The sequence below is a fragment of the Myxozyma melibiosi genome (assembly GCF_037950935.1).
Source record: "Myxozyma melibiosi strain Phaff 52-87 chromosome Unknown BZA70scaffold_1, whole genome shotgun sequence".
NCBI lineage: Eukaryota > Fungi > Ascomycota > Lipomycetes > Lipomycetales > Lipomycetaceae > Myxozyma > Myxozyma melibiosi.
The window spans coordinates 3827847-3849242 of record NW_027042915.1 but is presented as its reverse complement, the minus strand read 5'-3'; the positions used below and the strand labels follow the sequence as shown (position 1 = coordinate 3849242).

General features: G+C 50.3%; 8 protein-coding genes across 8 annotated transcripts; 4 read left to right on the top strand and 4 right to left on the bottom strand.

Moving 5' to 3' along the window:
- The first annotated feature begins 2485 nt into the window (after window positions 1-2485).
- On the top strand, window positions 2486-3996 carry BZA70DRAFT_55010 (uncharacterized protein). The gene is made up of 2 exons (XM_064915202.1): window positions 2486-3481; window positions 3572-3996. The coding sequence occupies exons 1-2, from the start codon at window positions 2670-2672 to the stop codon at window positions 3726-3728; spliced, it is 969 nt and encodes a 322-aa protein (XP_064771608.1). The 5' UTR covers window positions 2486-2669; the 3' UTR covers window positions 3729-3996.
- A 3636-nt stretch (window positions 3997-7632) lies between these two features.
- Window positions 7633-8199, top strand: BZA70DRAFT_265837 (uncharacterized protein; the record flags this gene model as incomplete). Its single annotated transcript, XM_064910986.1, has 4 exons — window positions 7633-7785; window positions 7850-7882; window positions 7947-8015; window positions 8086-8199. 4 exons carry the CDS (start codon window positions 7633-7635, stop codon window positions 8197-8199), a joined length of 369 nt encoding a protein of 122 aa, XP_064771607.1.
- Window positions 8200-9159: 960 nt separating this feature from the next.
- BZA70DRAFT_287873 (mitochondrial carrier domain-containing protein) lies at window positions 9160-10269 on the bottom strand (the record flags this gene model as incomplete). The annotated part of the gene is made up of 3 exons (XM_064913992.1): window positions 9160-9809; window positions 9861-10004; window positions 10062-10269. The coding sequence occupies 3 exons, from the start codon at window positions 10267-10269 to the stop codon at window positions 9160-9162; spliced, it is 1002 nt and encodes a 333-aa protein (XP_064771606.1).
- A 2060-nt stretch (window positions 10270-12329) lies between these two features.
- On the bottom strand, window positions 12330-13261 carry BZA70DRAFT_287872 (uncharacterized protein; the record flags this gene model as incomplete). The annotated part of the gene is made up of 3 exons (XM_064913991.1): window positions 12330-12602; window positions 12666-12986; window positions 13067-13261. 3 exons carry the CDS (start codon window positions 13259-13261, stop codon window positions 12330-12332), a joined length of 789 nt encoding a protein of 262 aa, XP_064771605.1.
- A 306-nt stretch (window positions 13262-13567) lies between these two features.
- BZA70DRAFT_274088 (ubiquinol-cytochrome c reductase complex 14 kDa protein) lies at window positions 13568-14648 on the top strand. Its single transcript, XM_064911932.1, has 2 exons — window positions 13568-13920; window positions 14134-14648. The coding sequence occupies exons 1-2, from the start codon at window positions 13790-13792 to the stop codon at window positions 14390-14392; spliced, it is 390 nt and encodes a 129-aa protein (XP_064771604.1). The 5' UTR covers window positions 13568-13789; the 3' UTR covers window positions 14393-14648.
- Window positions 14649-16102, bottom strand: BZA70DRAFT_274084 (metal-dependent protein hydrolase). The gene is made up of 6 exons (XM_064911931.1): window positions 15996-16102; window positions 15826-15896; window positions 15696-15757; window positions 15531-15637; window positions 14832-15466; window positions 14649-14770 (listed from the first exon to the last, which is right to left on the bottom strand). The coding sequence occupies exons 1-6, from the start codon at window positions 16052-16054 to the stop codon at window positions 14703-14705; spliced, it is 1002 nt and encodes a 333-aa protein (XP_064771603.1). The 5' UTR covers window positions 16055-16102; the 3' UTR covers window positions 14649-14702.
- BZA70DRAFT_274081 (uncharacterized protein) lies at window positions 16103-18699 on the top strand. The gene is made up of 5 exons (XM_064911930.1): window positions 16103-16618; window positions 16719-17136; window positions 17196-17446; window positions 17581-17684; window positions 18283-18699. Exons 1-5 carry the CDS (start codon window positions 16483-16485, stop codon window positions 18358-18360), a joined length of 987 nt encoding a protein of 328 aa, XP_064771602.1. The 5' UTR covers window positions 16103-16482; the 3' UTR covers window positions 18361-18699.
- Window positions 18700-18704: 5 nt separating this feature from the next.
- On the bottom strand, window positions 18705-20662 carry BZA70DRAFT_54601 (uncharacterized protein). The gene is made up of 2 exons (XM_064915200.1): window positions 20408-20662; window positions 18705-20311 (listed from the first exon to the last, which is right to left on the bottom strand). Exons 1-2 carry the CDS (start codon window positions 20431-20433, stop codon window positions 19129-19131), a joined length of 1209 nt encoding a protein of 402 aa, XP_064771601.1. The 5' UTR covers window positions 20434-20662; the 3' UTR covers window positions 18705-19128.
- Window positions 20663-21396: the final 734 nt, after the last annotated feature.

The window sequence follows — 21396 nt, the reverse complement described above, 5'->3', positions numbered from 1 at the left end:
CTGAATATAAAAGCCGACACCCCCGATGACGTCGCTACTCGTTTCATGATGGCCTCGCTATGGCAGCGGCAGCGGCAGCAGGGCTTCGGACCATTCATTGCGTTGTTATTCGGCAAACGTCAAATGCGGACGGAACCAAGCCCGCTCGAGCTGTACTGTAGATACGGACAAGACGCGAATGCTGAGCGACTGCTTGTAGATCAAGGATCGCTGATGATGGTAATCGACGAATAGCCGGGATAGGTGCCTGATGATCAGAGCCCCGTCCCTTTCTTATTCCGCGTCTTCTCGACTGTTTGCTTGTTATTATTGATATTTAATTATTATCTTCCGTCAAGAGAACGATCTCCTGCTTCTCAACGGCTTCCAGGAGACCCACCAGCAGATCATCCACGCCCCTAGACGAGCGACATGAGGCGGCAGTGGCAGCCAGATCCAAGACGGCCAGACAACAGAAATATTATTATTATATCCACCCTGCCCGCTCGCCGTATCTTTCTGTAACAGCCGATGGCGAGGACGGACGGCGATGTGACGATACCGGTTGATCTCGAGACAAGACAGCTATTGTGCGTTGCCAGCACGACGGCGGCTACGCAATGCTCGTGCGAGAAGATATGGGATAATACGCAGATGATGCTCTGAATACGCAGCATCGGACAACAAACCAGTTTAGATTGCACTGCACTACAACATGCAACAGCATATTACAAAATATACAGGATATACAGACTATACAGCATAGCATATAGGGAGCATTACGTAACTAGTCGGATGTAAAGAAACTCTGTGGTGTCCGGAAAAGCCGCTTTCAAGAATTTTTATTTTTCTGCGGCGCGGAATGGCCAAGAGCTGATCTGACCTGTCTACCGCTTACTCAATGCTGCGGACGGAGGGGAATAAAGTGCGCAGGTGGCAGGTGAGCCCGCAAGGAGTGCGAAGCGATCCGGGAGGAGCTGGAAATGGTGAGTGAGGAAGGGGAGGAGGAATCAGGTCTGTTACTGACATTCCTCAGCTGCTGGCAGATTGCGAGCTGCAGTGCTCCCCTGGCTCTTGCTATCAGCCTTGATCCCGACAGCCCGACAGCTCTGATAGCGAGCACGACTACTGCCACCCCGCCAGCGCGAGCAGAGCACACACAAGCACCAGATCAATGCTCTCTCTCTCGCCGGAAGGGAAAAGAGGTCCCAAGCGGAAGCACAAAACCCGGCGAGCGCGAAGATGGTCGCGGCTAAAAGGCAAAGCCAAAATTAGAATTTACGGTTCCTGACTGGGCATTAGTGCGATGATGATGGCGGCCCGCGAATAACGCTCTAAACTGCACTCAATGCTGCCGCTGCTGCCGCTGCCTGCTGCTCGCTGCTCGAATTCATCTTAATCGGCACGCGTTATCTATCGGAAAGCAATTGCTCTCGCGCAGGCCGCGCTGAGCATCGCAGACCGGCGTGCGTTATCGTCTTCTAGAATCCGCGTCTGCTCGCTCCCGATCCTGCTCGCCACAGCGGATCAAGAGACTATGTGAGAGAGCCCGGAGGATCAAAGCCATGCATGCTATTAAGGAAATCCAATACGAAATCAAATCATAACCCGAACGAAATATGACGTAAAACTAGAAATCGTCGGGCATCTCGAAAGTCGAAAGCGAAAGCGTAGGAGCGAGTGGGTCGGGGAGTCTGATCCGAGGCATCGGCGTTGAAGGTTTGGCTGGGTGAGTGCGCGAGCGACGACTGCTTCGCGGTGCGTTCCTGTCCAGGACCGGGCACTACGTGCGCATATCGGCGCGGCCTTTGACGCTGATTATGATCCTCAGTAGACTGTTTGCTCCAGCTCAATGCTGTTGGGGAGGGCGGGATCAAATCAACGACAGCTGGGGAATTGGCAGAATGTGGTCTTGTTTCCGCCCTGCTGAGATAGTCGGATGGCGTTCTCGCCGCCAGCCCTGGCCATTGTCGGTTGTCGAGGAGTTGAGTTGAGTAAGTCCGGGCGCGACATGGATTGTATTCTATTCTGATCCTGATCCTGATCCTGTTGCTGGTGCTGGTGCTGGTGCTGGTGCTGTTGTTGCTGTTGTTCCTGCTATAACTGATAGATAATCACTTGATCTTTGATCCTCAATGATGACTATCCTTACTATTACTACTATCATTTCTAACATCACTAGACAATTGCAACAGCACTGCAAAAACATCTCCTATCGCCACCGGACCCGGTCCTCCGCTCCCGGTGGCGGGTCGACACAGACGGCGGCCGACGCGCTGTCGAGCGTTTATTCTTGCTGGTACCGGCGGCCACCGGGCTAGGGCTTTGCTTGCCAATTGCGTGCCGACGATTTCAATCAAATCTCTCGCTCTGCAAAAGCCAAAAAACCCAAAAGCCAAATCCCAGCCCGCAGCAGCTCGCGCGCCTAAGCTCATCGCGAGTACGGACGCCCTCCGTTGTCCACCACCCCGCTAGCCGTTTATTGTCCAGCGCGGTGGCCAAACAGGCCAACCGCAATCAAACCTTCGTCCCAGTCGCGTCCCCGGCCGGTGTCCAAAGTACATATACCCTCCCGCCCGCTCGCCGCGCCATGGTCCACCAGCCACCATCATCATCTGCTTCGTCGCGTGCCCTGCTTCTTCCCAGCCCTCCCTCTACTCTGCCTGATCCGCCTCCACTCGCCCTTGATCATGAGTCTCATCGAGAGCTCCGGCCTGCCCTCGCCCAACCCCTCCGTCGACAGCTGTTTCGCGCCCCCGGAGGACGACAACTTCGATCGCGCCTTCCAGCGTATCCTGGAGGACCGCTGCTCAAACATCTACGAGCAGCGCGCGGCAAAGATCGTCAACCCCCTGCCCACCCCCAACAGCGAGGCCTGTCTCTCCAGCGACGAGTGCGAGGACGCCTCGTCGTCGTCCTCCTCCTCCCAGCTCGCGGATCACGCCGACTGCAAGGCCGCCCTCGCCGTCTCGCGTGCGCGCGACGAGTTCCCGTTCCCCCAGGTTGATCTCAGCCTTTTCTACCCCGACACCGCCCCGCGCCAGTCATGGAGACCCCAGATCGAGACCTGGATCAGACGGAATCATTCCTACAAGTTTGACCGTATCGCCTCCAAGCCATACACCCTTCCCTCTCCCCAGCGCACCAAGTCTGCCTCCAGCACCTCTTCCTCCTCTTCCTCCTCCTCTTCCTCCCACAAGTCTCATTCCCACCCCAAGACTCCCAAAGTGACTTCCTTCTCCTCCGCCTCCTCCTCCGCCGCTGCCCACTCCACCTCGCACTCCAGCAGTCATGCGCAATCGCTCAAGAAATTCGATCACGACAAGTCCGACGCCGACTCTGGCCTGATCAGCCCTTCGCCCTCGCCCAAGCCCTCGGCCGCGACCCTGCACAGCAGTCATAGCGGTCGCAAGTGCATTTCCTGCGGATCGGATCAGTCCCCGTGCTGGCGCCCAAGTTGGTCCGTAGAGGCTGGCCAGCTGTGTAATTCCTGTGGTCTGAGGTGTGTCTTTTTCTTACTCTTCTGTCTGCTTTTATATTGCTCTGTCTTCTCTTTCGGTTTGCTAAATCATTTTCTTAATTGCCTCTACAGGTACAAAAAGACCGGTGCTCGCTGTCTTTCTTCCTCCTGCGGTCGCATCCCGGCCAAAGGCGAGTGGGTTACCATGCGCTCCTCTCAGCCCTCGGGCCGATATTCGTGCTTGTACTGCGGTGGCGGTGTCGCTGTCGGCGAGAACTCAAAGCGCTGAGGATGATTTTGCGTGAGCGCGCAATCGTCTTTTTCTGTTTATGCGGTTTTCTGGTGTTTCTGCTCTGCTACTGGGTTTTTTACTTGTGTTTTTCTCGTTCACGGATCGCAACGGTTTTCTTTTTTGTAATTTTTTTTTGATTTCTTCGGTGATCTCCTTTGATGATCTGGAGATCAAACTTTTCTCACGACTCTGGTTTTCCTCCTCCTCCTCATCTCCTCATCTCATCGCCCCACAAGAGCAGACCAAAGACATTGGAAGCAATCTTATTTTAAAGTTTTGGGTTTCAAAGCATCAATCCGCACGAATGCGACGGCAATGACAAAAGGTAATTGTGATTCGCTATATTGAATTTTTTGCTTTGTTTCCAGCCTGCTGACATTCAGGAATTGAAGTTACTATAGGAAGAAACGAGATTTCCATCTCTTGAAGTCTTTGCATTGCTCGATCATCAGCCTCCTCAGATCTCGCTGGAATCAAGGAAAAAGTTGTTTCTTCAAAAGTCTTGTTTTGTGTTTTTGCAAGTGTTTGGATTTGTTTTCTTGTTTGGATTTCAAACGATTCACGGCCGATTCCACGAGATCTACCTGAAGAGAGGAGGCGATGAGGGAAAGAAGACTATGCTTTTTAATAACTGGTTACGGATTATCGGGCTTGGCTGCACTGCTACGAATGCAGAATGAGAGTGGAGAGAGATGCGTTATTTTGGCCTGCGCAATGCAATGCAAGAGAGAATTCTGCTTCTGCATTCAACTAATTGGTAATTTTGGAGTCTGTTTTTCTTTTAATTTTTTTTATTCTATTATATGGTTTTTTGTTTCTGGAAATAACTTGGGAATTTGGGCGTCTCTCTATATGACGGGGAAAGAGGCAGCTGATAGCTCTTAATTGGGGGAAGTAGAAATGTGCTATTATTATCTTTATATCTACTATTTAAGTATGAGTGTGAACTATATGGCGTTGATATTCTGTCTGATTTTGATTCCGTTTTTTTGTTTAATCGAATGTTATTCTTATGCTTCGCTCGCGTTGAGTAGTCTGGGTAATTCTGTCTGTTTTGATCTGTGTCTTTTGTTATTAATGACGATTATATTCGTACTATACATCTATCTACTAATAGGGCATCATTTTTAGGTTGGTAAGTTTGCGAGCAGAAGAGGAGAAGAGGGTCGGGGATGGAACCGACCGACCGACCGAGCTCGGCACCCGAAATGTATCATGTATCTGCAAAGCGGTTCTTTGCAGGTTTTTCAAAGTTTGGCCGAATATAGCTGTGATGTCAGAAACGGCGACGATGTTTTATGAACTGTTTACGTCACCGCGAATAGATATTTCTTGCTACAGTTTTATTTGATTTTATTTTATGTTGAGTGATCTGCTGCGGTCGCGAGGCAAATAGAGGTCGAATCCGAAAATCGGATTGGACGGGATCGGCTGTCCAATCAAAGCAGGAACGGAAACTCTACGACCGTTGCATGCTACGTCGATGAGAGATAGATACGAGGTCGTGTGCTTCGCGCGCAGGGCAGGACGGCAATGGTCCGAGGTAACTTCGTGTGTGTGTGTAGGAAAGAGGAAAGGGTAGGCAAGTAGGAGCCGATGCCAGCGACCGGATCATAGCTGCACGGACCCCGGCCGATACTGCAAGCAGACAGAGAGCAGCGGCAGCAGCAGCAGCAGCGCAGCGCAGACGCAGCCATCACTAAGGTTCGCTGGAAGTAGAGTTCACTGCGAACCCAACCCCCATCAAAGAAAGACTTGTCGCAGCTAACGGACGTGTCTCGAGCGTTCTCTGCTGTGGAGCTGCTGAATCTCCAGAGCCGGACCGATTCCTGGATTTGGGTGGGTTTTGTTGTTCAATTGCAGTGCACGCCATTGGCTTATGCAGTGAGACATTGATCCCGTAGCAGGACGGCAATCGTTTCTGATTTTGATTCTAGATGATGCAGCATTATTGATAACTCCGATCGCTATTTCTTCTCCAGCGATGATGTAGGAGAGCTCCCGGCGTTCGGACTACGAGCACAGAGACAGAGATACCTGAAACTGTGATATTCTCGACCGGTAAATTCGAGACTCGAGAGCTGGCTTGATCCGGATAACCGGTTGTTCTCGTTCTCTTTGCATCATCTGAATAATGTTTGCTTCTAGTTGTCGGTGGGGTGGTATGAGCAGATCAATAGAGCTAGGAAAGACCACAAAGATCACAATTCGGTCACAAAAGTCCTGAAAAATTCCCATTTCCTCATTCGGTCCTCCGCTCGGCTCGCGCTCCTGCACAAGAGGTCTCGGCTCTGCCCAGGTCATCGACAGAAAGCAGCAAGGGTTGCCGATCTGGGAAGTATAATATACAACACAAACGAGATGGTCAACTCATCACGCATGACGACGTTCTTTTTTCTAATAGAGATTTATGATCGCTGTTCTGGCGCCGAATCTGAGTGCATCTCGAAGTTCTCGCCCGCTGCGTGAACGCGCGCTAGGCTGTCTGAACCTCCAGAAGCCGGGCGGCCAAAAAGCAGTCACACCAAACCCCAAACTCAACTGTTCTGCCTCTGCCCAAAGCATCCCCACTGCAGGACTCAAGTTAAATGAAAGTCTACTGTGCTCATTGACAGGAATGCTACAAATCTCTCATCCCTCATCCATCAGTCTGGCTCTCGGTCTGTTTTCTGTCGTTAGTGATTGTTAGATAGCCCGGACTGCTCGATTCGTAATACTAGCAGGGAAAATAACTGGGTTGCTATCCGTCGTCGTCGAGTACGAGCACGGGGGCGTGTGGGTGCTGACCGAGAGGTGGCATCAAAAAAGCACAGACTGATACGCAAGCAGGTTGCCTATACTCTGCGATTATCGAGCGCGCTTTACTCTCCTTGCGGTTTATCCGTAGCTAAGGATCCCGGACGCCACTAATTCGTGGGTTGGTGGTATATCATTATCAGTTCCAGTAAGCAGCATAGCAAAGCCAACGAGCGGGCAGCGTAGATTTGTCATTTCATTTCCCTATTGATCTCGTCAGGAACGCGAATCTCGTCTTCCGTCTCCCTTCTTTCTTTCTTTTTTTGCTGCTTCTTTCTTTTTTCTTTTTTCTTTTTTCTTTTTTCTTTTTTCTGTTTCTTGTCAGTCCGCTAATCTTGCTCCTGCGTTGACTGCGCTAATCAACTAACGAAACTAGTCGCTACTCACTCCTCACTAGCCCCGTATCTCTCCCTGGCTTTGCTTTTGCTACCGGCAAGGGCGCGGGCGCGGACAGGGCAGCAACTAACCGCTGCTGCATGTGCACGCACTATTAAAGCAAAATATGAAATATGAAGATGAAGCAAAAAGCAAGCAAGAGATGAAATTGTGGCCTGATTTTTTTTTCGTCCTTGTCATTGTTGCTTTGGCTCTACGCCCACGCAGTAGATTTGTAATTATCTCTTACCTCTCTTGATCTATTGATCGTGGAGGATCGTCTACAAGAGAACTTGCAGATAAACGACAATCGCCTACACTCCGCTCCACTCCCTATCCAGCAGCCCACCAAGTCACGTACGCATCAGCAGCATCGTCAGAAACATCGCAGTAACTCCGCTACCTCAAAACCTTCTCCCAAACCTTCTTCCAAACCCCAACCTAAACGCCACACAGTTCCTCCGTCCTCGCTCTTCGCTTTCTCGATATGCCCTGCTGCTCCCGCGAAATCAGCGTGCGGCTCTCCTCGCTCGCCAGGAATGAGAGCTGATGTAATTGTAAGCTTCTGGGGCTTGTACTGGTAATTGATCTGTAGTCGAGGTAGAGAAAAAGAAAGGACTGGGTATCGATTGATCTGGTTCTGGATATCCCTTCATACCTGCCATACCAGTCTAGATCCAGGAAACCGATTCACATCCAGGTCACCACCTCTCCGACTCACACACACAACATGCCGAAGCAGCGACGAAACATGGAAGACCTGCTCCGCGGCGTCGTCGAGCCCGGCACCGAGGGCGGCAGCAGCGTGAGCTCATGGCGGCAGTTGCAGCGTAAGAAGAAGGACGAGAGTATATGGTTGAAAGCACTGGGGCGGAATAAGAAGGTGAGTGAGTGTCTGATTGAATGTGGGTTGGAATTGTGCTGATTTGATATATTTCGGGGTGAAGGTTTACGCGTTTCCGTTGATTTCGATCGCGCTGGTGAGTTCTTGATCTTGCCTTCTTTCTACGCTTGAGATGATTGATCTGACATGATACTACATAGACCCTCGGTTTCGTCGCCTACGTCTTCACGATGCCGCCAATCTCCAAAGAAGAAGCAATCCAGAAAGAGGTATCTAATCTTCCCTCACCACCTCCACCACTTTACCTCACCACGAACTAACCCGTCATGCGCGCTGTAGATCGACTTGCGCTACGCAGGCAAGAACCTGACAGAAGAGCAAAAGATCCGGCTTGCATTGGTGAAGAATGCCGAGCTTGACATGTCGCGACACTTGCCGCCGACGCGGGAGTGAATCTTGAAGTCCGCTGCTGAATTTGCGATATCATTGCTTGTCAAAGGGCGGGCGGTTCCGAGGGCGAGAAATGCGGACTGTGTATTCTGCGTCGTGATCTGCGATTGTAATAGGCGCATGCGAATCACTCGAGCAAGATGTTTCCACCCGAGCAAGATGAGAGAGGGCGATGCAACACCGGCCGACATGGGCAATAAGAGTTGGAAGGGCCGATGCGCTCACGGATACTGCTTTATACCGCACAAAATTGTCTTCGTCCATCCTCTGACGCACTGCCCGAAACTACGGATCATACGCGGGCAACAGTATCTGGTCTACTGAAGAGTCTACAACCTAGTCTCCGTCGTTTAGTCCAGGTCAGGAGTCTACTATCAAAACCTGATTTCCTTCTCCAAGAAAAATTTATCACGAGCTATATTGATAACTCCATCTATACCACATCACCCAGACCCTTTAACAAAAGAGTTACAAAAGAGTTACAAAAGAGTTGCAAAAAAAAAGACCCTTACAAAGCAGAAACGAGGCAGGCCGGATTCCAAACACAAACAAACAAAGAACAGTAGTGAAAAGAAGCAGAGGCGAGATGTACATACATGCACATATGCATATAAGGTATATCTAGAACATGAAACGAGTAGAAAGAATAGGAAGGATGGGATTGCTCTATCGCAATGAGTCCGGGTCTGACAATCTCTTATCCTCGAGAACATATCGTGTGCATCGACGGAGGTGAGATATATCTGGAAAAAAAGTCGCTTGCGGGAAACAGGCTCATTTCAAGAGGAAAAAACAAATGCATGAAAAATGAAAACCGGAAAGAATAGAAAAAAGGCCCCGATCCGAAATGATCTGTACGATCAAATGAAAACCAAAATAGATAATAAGAGAAAAGAGAATACGAATGATGAGATGATGCGGAATGAGGATGAAAAAGACAGGATAAGCTATGACGGAGAGGCTCTACACCTGCAAAGCACTCTCCTCTTGCAACCTCCGCTTGCGCTGCTCTCGCAGCGTGCTGAACCTATCCACCAAAAGCTCGTACGTGATCAACGTGACCGCGCTCGCCGGCACAGTGCGCACCATATTCGTGCCCAGCCCCGAGTAAAACACGCGCCAGCCTTCGTCCTTCAGCAGGGTCGTGACCGTCTTTATGACGCCGTTGTAGTTCGTCTGGTGCTCGCGCGGGAGACCGCGCTGGATCTGCATGCGCGTGCGAACGACTTCGTGCGGGTACGTCACGATCGAGGCGAGCATTTTTGACAGACTCGACGCGAAGATAATCCCGCTCACCTTCCGGAGCTCGGACGGGTGAGTGTCTGGCGCGGGGACAAACATCAGCTTGAATTTCTCGTACAGTGGGAATTGGACCGCGACGTGGAGCAGGCCGAGAAGGGCGGGAAGCAGGCCGGCGTAGAACGAGATCAGGCCTTCGTTTTTGTACATGCAGCGGAAGGCGTCGATCGTGCCTTTGTAGTGCCACGCCGTGTCGGCGCTCTGGGTCATCAGTCGCGTTTTGACGACCCAGATCGGGTTTGTTATTGTTGTCGACGAGCCACCCGCGCATAACGCTGATACTAAGTGGACAACCGTCGGTTGATTTTCCAGGCCTGCGATCTGTTAGTTGTGTACTGACGTGCGAGGAGGGTGTGGATACGGACCTAATAATGCGGGAAGCTTTTCTTTGCAGCGTTCGTACACGCTAAAGTAGATCATCCATGTCGGCAGATACCCGAATGTGATAGGTACCACACCTCTGTAAAACCCTTTAACTCCTTCTGTTTTCCAAATCGTGCGTATCGTGCCTATAAACGTATCGAATTAGACAAGCCTTCTCCCTTGCATTACGCAGCAGATCATACCTATAAATCCGTTATACCGCTGAACGTCGACGACGCTGTTTTTTAAAAATCCTCCCTGGGCTTGTAATTTCGTTTTCACCACATCGAGCGGACACACTGCCACTCCCGATATAAGACCGGCGGTAGCGCCCGCGATCGCGTACGATGATTCGCCGCTTATCCGGCCCAGCTGGTCAGCGATCCAGAGTTTATATGGAGACGGCGACATTGTTGATGATGGTGATGTTGCTGATGACGATGATGATGATGGCTCTGACTTTGCAATTGATCCTTGTGTCGGTTGTTGGTTCATTTGTGTGATGAAGAGGTTTTCAGCCGGCTTCGTGGCCGGGCTTATATCTGATTCTGTACCCCCCATAGCTTATCTTTCTTCTGCACGCTTATGCTTCCTTGATCTTGTATATCCTACTCTGAATGTGTGTATTCACTGCCACTTCAAAGAGACGGTGCCGGGATCGATAGCAGCCAGTCGTGTGATCAAGTTCGGTACCCGAGTTGTCGAAATCACTAGCGCGCTATGTGGATTAGAAGCAACGGATATCAATGCCGTTTGTGGACTCGACTGCATTGCTTTTCCCGCGGAGGGAAATCTGTTGCTGTTTGCTGGATAGTAAATCCGTGTATTTGAAAGTAGTGTGTAGCGTATCGTCGATAATAACGCGAGCAACAACTTCCGCTCGAGAACTGTGATGTTGCTTCGACCCCGTCGGTCTGTAATCCCCAAAAAGCGGCACGAGACCAAACTCCACGTCTTCAAACAGACCCAAAAGATCAGAATCCGCACCTGATCTAAAGTCTGCTCCGATTCCGCAGCTGCCAAAACCGCGCTCGTGAATCAAAATCGGTCAGTCCCGAAATCTCGCGACGGCAAGCGTACACCCCGAGCTAACGTCCAAACTCCGTCGAACGCAATCAACAAAAATTCGCCAACGCACTCCTTTCTGCCTTTTTCTCACAAAAAAAAAACAGCGCAACAGCGGACTAATCACTGTCCGGTTGAGTGGGGGTGGCGGCAGAGACGGGAGCGGGTGGTGGAGCGCGGATTGATAACAAACGTGGGGTGGAGCCGATTTCGATTTTTTTGGGCTCAAAAGACGAGAGCGGAGCAAAACGCGGGCGTGGGCAGGGAGGGCGAGGGGGAACCCGGCTTTAGGGACAAAAGGTGGTTTTAGTGAGCGCGCTGCTCTTAAACCAACTAATTTGATTTGAACTTGCCTCGGTTTTTATGTTTATGTTGATTAGAGTACTTTGATTCTGTCCCGATATCTTTATTTTCAGATCCGATATTGGTTGTATTTGCTGTATGTTGTATTCTCAAATCGACACAATGTCCAGCGCATGCACGACAGCTCTCAACGGGCAGTCCACCAGACCAAACATCTCCGCTCGCTCTCTCTTTCCTATCTCTTCCTGCTCCTCAATTCCTAATTAACACCTCATCTCTACCTGTCTTTTCTCAATCCTTAAACTCTTCCTATGATACCTGCAACCTATCCAGACATTCGCAGACGTACACCGAGACCTTGCGCTTATGCACCAGATCATGACCACATGCCCTCTCTACTATCTCATCTCTACTATGATCCACTCTCGCTAAATACAGTCTGCCCCGGCAAACACAGGCACAAACCCCGTCGTAATCTATCTCCATTCGGAAAACCTGCCGAGGCATCCGTGTCCTGACCGACCCTTCTCTTCACGAGCTGGTACCAAATGCATCTGTAATTCTTCACTGACGAGCTCACGCCTGTTATTTCAATTGAACTCAATGCAGCTGGTTTAGAGTCATTTGGTATTCTTCTTATATATTTAAATCCTACGGACCATGCAATAAGACGCAACGTCCAGATCAAAAGTCCACAAACGCAGAGTCTAGGTTCGCAGTCCCGTCGGATAGCAGCCCAACGCGGCAGAAACTCCACCGTCCTCCGTTCCGACGGCCGCTACCGCAACTTTCGACCTCCATCTACACTTCCCATCACGAGCAATTGGCGCAAAATCAGTTATATTCGTAGATAACAATGAAAACAACACAGTCAAAGTCAATTGCGCTCAGAGCACATACGTATCGTTCAAGTCGTTGGCTCTTACACATGAAATCCAAAACACTTGCGCCAGCCGCCAACATACAGCGACACAATCATATCAAGAAAGCAGAAAAATTCATACCAGATATACGGGAAATTAAAAAGAAACAAATAACTACAGTCAACTCCTATAGACCCAAAAAAGTAATCCTCATGTCAAGTTAAGCAAAGCAGTCGCAGTTCAGTGCTTGTCCTCCGTCAGCTTTCCGAGGCCGAACCACGCGAGCGTGCCGGCAAGCAAAGACGTGAGCACGAGCTTGTCACGCGACTGGAGCTCATTGGGATCATGAGTATACTCGTTCGAGTCAGCCTCGGCGACGCTGTAGTTATCGAGCGCATCCTGGATCGGCTGCGCAACATTGTCGCCGCTGACGTGGTGGATCTCAGGTCGGCTCGAGGCAACGTCCACGGCAGGAGTGGTGGCCTGCACGCTGAGGTTTCCAGGAATCACAGGCTGCAAAAAAGCAGAAGTTAGACAACTGAATGAAAACAGGCAAAGAGCGTTGAGACAACATACAATGAAAACGGCCGCCAGAGGCTCTTTTACGACCGAGACCTTCGGCATATGATAGAAATCAATCGTAGAATCATCGTCCTTGGCCTTGGTGAACTGGGTAGCGTGGAACGTACGCACAGCCTCCTGCTGGACCTTCTTCATCGGGCTTGCTTTCTCGACTTTGACCGCCTCAAGAGGTGTCTTGGGCAAGGCAACTGTCGAGATGTTTTTCGGCTGGGGAGTCAAAGGCATTCTCGGAGCTTTGCTCTTGGCCTTTGCAGGAGGAGAGGCTAAGGTAGAGAACGAAGAGGACGAGTCATCGATAGCGAGACGATCAATGAGCTGGAATTGAGAGTTAGAACACTACAAATAGTCATGCATGCTATGATTGCACCAAAAGAGCAGCAGCACACAACACTCACATGTTTTTTGTTTCCGCTAACTTTGAGGCCCCGCTTGCGGCACTCAGCCTTGAGGTTATCGACAGTCAAGTTCTTGTACGCGGTACCAGTCTTGTTGAAGATATGTGAAGGCGTAGGAGTCGACGCGGACGAATGGAGATACTGCGCCCGGAGGGACGACGGAGCGGATCGGACGCTTCGGAGAGAACGCTGCATGGTGTAGCCGGAAGAGAAGGATCTTGAGAGACGGGGAGTAAAGACGATCTTCTGTCCAGAGAGACGCAAAAAGGCTCGCATCTAGTGCGAGAAAGGAGATCGGAGTGGAGAAGAGGGAGGTGTGAAGAGAACGGAGGCGATCCACAAAAGTAAACAAACAGCTTTGTGCGGGTTTTTGTATCCTCGGGAGCGCCGCCTATTCAGAGTCTGACGTCGGCTGTTTGTTTACAATATTCAATCGATCTAGTCCTGAATAGGAATGTTACCCTGCTCTTGCACGTGAGCCGCATAAATAAACCCTATTTGAGCATAACTGAGCAGCACAGTGTGCATTGGCTGGCAGCCAATCAGCGCCGGTGAAATGCAAAGAGACGACGAGAGTCGCGCACGCCTCGGAAGCTCGAGAGCGAAAGAGCGGCGCCTCAGAAAAACGAAGAGCTTCACCACATCTCTTTTCTTGTCTTCTCTCTGCACATCTCATCTGCAGGTTTATCTCTCTGTTTACAGACACATTTTAATTCAGCTACAATGTCAGGTTTTTTGCGGTCGTTTGGCCTGGCCAACATGGTCACGTCCAAGTCGCAGGGTCTTGCGAAGCTCGTCGTTCCCCTTGCTGGATTCCTTGAAGAGATCAACGGATACCGGAAGCTTGGATTGAGGTATGGGCTGATTGAATACTTTTATAATTGAATGGATTTTGATTTCGGAGAGTGGGGATGGGATTAGAAGATGGATTGGCGGTTATGGTGTGGTCTAGTTTCGATATTGAAGTCATTATATCCGGCATCCATTTCTTCTTCCATCTCGCTCCACAATCTCTACTCCTACGCAGTATCGGATTAGTGTCTAACCATTCTTTTTTTAACCGGCAGATACGACGATCTGATCGCCGAGGAATCCCCCGTTGTCCAGAAGGCCATCAACAGACTGCCGCCCAAGGAGTACTACGACCGAGTTTTCCGAATCCGACGTGCTCACCAGCTCTCGCTCATGCACCAGCTCTTGCCCAAGGAGGAGTACCTCAAGCCCGAGGACGACATCAGATACCTCACTCCCTACATCCTCGAGGCCGAGGCTGAGGCGAAGGAGCGCGAGTACTTCGACAGCGCGACCGTCGTCATCAAGAAATAAATTTCCGGACCCCGAGCTGCATGTTCGAGACTTCAATCACGGCTCTATGTCTCTTCTTTCTCCAAAGGACGAGTCTGGGATGAACAAACGAACGAACCAAATTGACAAATAGAAGCATTAAAAAATCAAATATTGGGATATTGGCGTATGGCAGTATGAACTGCGCATGTTTTTAGTTTACAATTTATTTGATGTGTTACATCTCATAATAGCAAGAAGATGAATTCTCCAACAATATACATGCAAACTTTTTCATCATAGCAGATCAGATCTAAGCGATTGGTTTTCGAATTTGAGAGTAAAGAGTCCGCTACAAAGTCAGAGCCTTCTTTGCCATGAGCAAAGCACCCTCGCGTGTCTGGTTTCCTCCGATAAATCCTATTCAAAAGCCATATTAGTAGAGCTCGATTTAGTTCTTCATATACACATTCCAACATACCACTTGCGTGAACAAACACTCCGCCATCGATACCAGTAAGATCGCTCAAAGCCTGATCTCTGACTCCTCTCCACGCCTCAGGCAGGGCCTTTCGGGAGGCAAAGCTATCCGGCGAAACCGGGACCGCCTGTATGCGCCAGCCCTTGCCGTCGCTGTAAAGAACGTAGTACGTCTGTCCTGAGATTCCGAGTTCTTTCTCAATTGTGAAAAGATGGTCTTTCCAGGCCACAAACTGGTCAAACACAACGATCCGTCCGTCAGAGTCGTATTCGGACGCCTTGGCAATGGCCTCCTTCACAATCTCACGGGCGGGCAACCATGATTTTCCGTAGTACTTGACCAAATCGACAAACACTCCTCCCATGAGCTCACTCGCTTTGGTGAACTTGGTATCGAGGATCGCGTCGCTGAACTCCTCGTTCCAGGCAGGATTGAGCGCGCCGACCATTCCGGGAAGCGTTATCGACTTTGTGCTGTACGCAGGCTTGATGTCGTCAGGATACGCGCTCTCGCCGTTGTCGTTGCCGTCGATGGCTTCCACCATCTCCGCGTAGATCTTGTCGTAGAGTAGAGGAATATGGGCGTGGTCGGCGGGTATGTTGAGTTGATTGGAAAGGATATCCTTGCCAAAATGCCTACATTGTAAAAGACAGTAATTAGTTTTCCGTAGGTTGTAGATGTCAAGCTAGAGGTACTAACTTGTATATCAAACCGGCAGAGCTGAGCTTGGTCTTGAAGAACGGAGAGAACGTCTCGGTGAAACCGCGCTGGTGATGATCAAAGTGCTTGACACCATCATATTGTCCCTAGCAAGGTAGGTCAGTAACACCGCTATCAACATATTCGTGCGCGGTAGGCAGTTACCTGAACATCGACGATGATATCGCACGCCTCCAGAATATCTGGGGTGCGTGATCTAATGACAGCTGTTCGAGATATATGTGAGCAAAACCGTTCACCACGGCCGCAAAAAAATACAAACGTGTAAACGTACTAGCATCCTTGTACTGAGGCAACAGCTTCAACATAAACACCGCCAAAGCCTCGTCGGCATGGAACGTTCCGCTGGTAAACGATATAGCGCGTCAGTACAAACACATGGACCGTGATTGGTCGTGGAAAGATCAAGATCGGTGACGAGAGACGACCGAAGGTGGAACTTACCTGTGAGTTCCAATTTTCATTTCTACTTTCTGTCTCTTTGCTTCTGGCTCGTTTGTCATAGATTCAGGGTTAGAAACAACAATAGAGTATCAAAGGAGTAGGAAATACGGTCTCTAATTTTTTTCATGAATTCATATTCATTTCTCCCAATCGCGCGCCTCAACCCCCTCAAACAACCCCCCTAATACTACTCCTGATTATCAGGTAGAGTTAACAATCCCCATAGTCTAGATTCAATACAACCTAACCTGCAAGACGCAATTGCTGATTCTATTGTCCATATCCGCAATTTACGCCAGCGCATCAGACGAGAGACTGGTACAGTAGCCTCTGCACTACTTTTATCGTCATTGTCAACATAACTAGGACAATATTCCGGCTCGCCTGCTCGCGCGTCCGAGCGACGGTCAACCAGCATCTTTGGTACACAGAAAATACTACCGAGTGGCACGTTTGCTCGCGTACTTATAGAAGACGACTATACAGCATGACGTATAAGAGCACTGATTACTATCGTGCACAATTGGAGGCTTTGAGGGAGAATCAGGATGGATTTCGAGTTGTTTATAGATCAAATTCGGATTTTTTGGCCAGTCAAGATGCAAAGCTGAGGTCCTTGATCGGTATGCGCTCCACGCGAGTAGTCTGCGAGGATTACTCTCTTTACTTGATTCAATTGCTGATATTGTTGATTTTGGGCAATTGCTGATTCTGGTTTGGCAGTGTTCGATTCGTCTTTTAATCCGCCGACTATTGCCCATCTTGCACTTGTCAACGATACGATCAAGCTTCTTCAATCAGCATCTCATGCGACAGACAATGACGAGTTTGGAATAGTTCTACTACTAGCAGTGCAAAATGCAGACAAGCCCGTGGTTCCAGCACCACTTGAGCACCGCCTTGCGATGATGGAACGATTTAGCGCGTCAATCAGCAAAATTGCAGAGACCAGTGGGGGCGGCATCGGTAGTTCTGCCGCTGACAATGGCGGTCTCGGTCCGAAAGTGAATGTGGCCATTGGCATCACACCTTTTCCCAAGTTTGTTGATAAAGCTGACGCGATACAAACATCGTTCCCTGGAGTTGGCGAGCAAATCTACATCACTGGCTACGACACGCTGATTAGACTGTTTGATGCCAAGTAAGTACGTGTTGATATTGTGCTTTCAAGTGCCCTGTCTCACCTCTTCACATCTGCAGGTATTACGGAGGAAAGACTGTTGCAGAAGCACTGGGTGAGTTTATGGCACGCAGCAGGATCATGTGCTTCATTCGCGACAATCCACAGTGGGGTACCGCAGCAGATCAGATGCAGTATATCGAAGACGTGCGGAACGGCCGCTACCGAGATAATATTCCTCCCTCGTGGGCGGAACGGATCTCCCTGCATCCGTACTTGACGGGCCAAGATCCAAAGCAGCAGATCAATGCCGACTCAGAACAGGGCTCTGGTACGTGTCACCCATAGCGTGAAAAGAAATTCCTGCGCGCCCCGGACTCTCGGGATTTTCCCCGAGCAGCGCGAGGTGCTCATCCCTGCCAGGTGACTTGTCCCCTAGAAGCGCTAACAAGTCCGATATCACAGGCCACAGCGAGAATTATAGAGACCAGAATAACGCACGCGGGGATGTTGTTGATCTCGCGACGGTCAGTTCTACAGCGGCCCGAGCTGCAGCTAAAACAGGCAAGGTTCGTCATTATCTGGTCCCTCTGATTTTTGAGAATACTTTTTTACAATCAGCTTTCGATCTTCTTCTCGATCTTCTTTTTTTTTACTTTTGCCTTTTTTTTTTCCCGGGGCTGAAACAAAAAGAAAAAAGTGCGGTCGAGAGCCGGCGGTGGAATCCCAATGGTCAGGGTCGCTGGGAAAGCTTCTACTTCGAGATGCCGATCAGAGCCCCACAGTCAGCCTTTTTCCTCCTCCGCATGGGGCCACAGATTCGTAGACCGTGCCCGCCCTGCACGTGTGTTTGTCTGTGCCTGACTTGTTCAGGCAAAAACCCTGGAGGAGGGCATTGCACTGACGTAAGGGGGGACGATACAAACGCGTGCGGTGACGAACGATGTGGAATAGTTCGGTGATGTCAGTGATGACTTTACCAAGATCCCGAAAACCGGGGATTTGGACTGGCCGAGGATGTCCTCTGTAGCCGCCGCCTGTCCCCGCTTACGGCCGTTTTTCTTTCGGCTCTTGCTCAGTTTTGAAGATTTGAAGAGAGGAAAAGCAAAAAAACCAGACGACAGGAGAAAGCGAGAGATTAAATGCTAACGTTTTTTCTTTCACCAGAGCGCGGAAGGCCTGACTCTTGAACAAATTGTCTCGGACGCTGTGACGACATACCTACGCGAAAACCATACTTATTAGTCCCGAGGGTCTGGAATAGCAGCGCTAGTTGTTCAATCACCGACATTCAGGTTCTGTCCCGAGCGATCAGAGAACGGAGGGGTGGATGAGGGGGTGTGCGTGAGATTTCGTTTGCGTTGCATTGACGCACTGCTGATGCACCACCACCTGCGTCGGTGATGATCATCCTGCCACATTTGTTCGTTTCTCCCAACGGCCGTCCGCGGCGACCTTATGCCGATGTGATCAACGCTTAGCGGCAAAACCGCGATGGGGAGCTGAACACCGGATCCCCCAGTATGCAGTAATATAAAGTGACAGCAATCTATTATAGTTTTGCATAACTTATTTATTTTTGAATCCATGTAGCACACGGATGTACGCGTAATCTTTCTTAGCACCGAACGGACCACGCTGGAGAACCAGGTAAGACAGGCACAGACACCCCAGAGTTTTCGACGAGTAATTAGGTATTGTGCAACTTGATTAGATATAATTACAAAAAGTGAAAAAACAGCAAACACCTATCCCAAGCATCCTAGAACAAATGTTTAGACAAAACTCGAGAGCAGAATGACCCTCACCAAAAACCCAGACAATTATAATAAAAGAAATGCGCACTTGACTTGCAGTCACCGAAAACAAAGACGACCAAATACATGTATATAGAAGCAGAAGAAAGAAAAAAAAACGTAGATACATACTAGAAACTGAACAAATCGCCAATATCAAAACTTAAAGACAATATTATACACCTACTATACAACCCTTTGACAAAACAATAACATTTCACCGCGAACCCTCGGCCACCTGAGGTTGCGCCACTACCTGATGCGGATAAGGCTGCTGGTAATGCGGGACCATTATCGGCGACTGATAGTAGTACACGGGAGCGGCATCCATGACAGGGTATGCCGACGGATGGTGAGGAGGAGCTTGGAGAGGATAAGGAGAGCCGTTTGCCAGCTGCCGAGGCGGCAGATGTCTTGGCTGAGGTAGAGGTTGAGCGGGAGCGTTGCCGGCAGGGATCATATGAGAAGGCTGCATTGCCAGGTTTGAGGGTCGTGTTTGTGAGGGGTGGGGAGGAGGCGGTGGAGGTGGTGGTGAGGCATGAACATACATATGTGCGTGTTGTTGCTGTGGTTGTTGCTGCTGGTGTTGATGTTGGTGCTGCGGCAGAGTATTAGGAAGGATATGCTGGGGAGGTTGAGTAACGCGTTGGGGCATAGGCTGCTGCATCGGCTGCAACATAGGTGCCTGCATCGGCTGCTGCTGCTGCTGTCCGTGGACCATCTGTGGTTGGTAGGGTGATCGGGGCTCGTTCATCTGCGGAGGGGGAGGAAATGATCTGGGCTGAGATTGTGGTTGAGGGCTGAAGGATGTAGCTGGAGAATTGCTGCCGCTGTTGGTCGAAGTAGCAGTGTTGGCGGTAGTATTGACCGAGGCGGAAGAGACTGTACTTCCGTTTCTACTACTGCATTTCAGGCTAGCAAGTTCTGATTCAAGCGAAGCAATGTACAGAACAGCCTTCCGTAGAATGACAGCTTTCGAGTCTTGACTGCCGCGACATTGAGGAATACTGCTTTTCAGCTCGAGAAACCCTCCGTTGATATTCTCGCGACGTCGCTGTTCTGACAGAATATGTGCAAACCGTCGGTTCGAGCTCGGATGCTTTGATGGCGGGGACGCAGGCGCGGCCTTGGAATCAGGCAGCTCGATGTCGTCGTCGGCAGACTCCGACACTGGCTGAGAGGAAGACGACGCGTCTGAAGCGCTCCTGTCAGGCTTAGCGGTCGTGTATTCTGAGTATTCGCCAGGTCGCGGGGAAAGCTGGGGAGATGGGAGAGCAGAAACGCCGGTGGTCGCTGCTGGCGAGGTTGGAGAGGACGAGGACGAGGCCGTGTATACGGCAGACATGGCAGTTGATGAACGATAGATCGGCTCACTCATTCTCCGAAGGCCGCCCACATCTCTATAAGCAGCGAAACGAAAGAGAATTTAGCAAGAGAACTAGGAGAGTACTCTATAGCAGAGAGAAGCAAGGTATGGGGGTATCAGGTAAACATACGGGCATACTATGGATTTGATATCCATGGAGGGGAAGATGGAGAGCGTGTGTGGGTAGATGAGGAGAAGACAGAGTCCCCAGGGAGAGCGGATTACTAAATAGAAACAGATCTTGGTGGGCGCGGAGCGGGCTGCGAGCAAACAGCTCCACAGAACCTTCAAGCCTAGCAGGCAGCAGCACCGTTTCCGTACATCCCATCCCAACAGGCAGAAACGCGATGGCCGGACCGTGGGTTTTTTTCCTTTTGACCTGCGGCTTAACCTTGGGAATGACCTGGCACCGACGGATGGCACACTAAAGCGATTTTAGCTTTGTGCTCCAGAAGCGGTACCGGGCGTGCCTGCGCGCTTACGGTAACCTGCAGTGCACACATGGAACTAGGCTAGCAGAGTAGGTACGCAATCGTACCCTGCCACTTCACGTGGCTCAATTCGTCCGCTAGCCGTAACTGGAGAATTGTGCGACAAAAACACTCAGCCTTGTCTCTTCTCCGCAGTAGTCCAGAAAGTCGAGCAATCGTCTCCTCTTCTTACAGTTCTGCTATTACTTAGCGCTGGTCGGGCGACCGGTCCGCGATATCCTGGCTGTATAGCTCAGAGAGAAGATGCGAGAATATCCCTTGCGCGCTGGTCTGTCTAAAACCTCGCTGGTTATCTTCTGGGACCTAGCCGAAGCCCAGACGGCTCGCCGCAGCGATAGAGAAAAAGGGTTCTCTCGATCGGCAGACGCAACCGGGCCGGTGGCAATAAATATCAAGGGAGAGACAAGCATTACATCTCTGAGAGAGGTCTGAGGTGAGACAGGTAGCAGCTGATCAGTAAAATATATCGACTGGGCAAGTACCTGACATGCCTTTTGCTACCAACAATTACTGGCAGCGGCCAAGGAGGGTTTGAGCACGCGCACATGCGCTCTGAGGTTTGATACCCGATCGAACTTACGATACACTCTCTGCTTGCTTAAATTTTGACGAGGTACCTCCTGTCTGC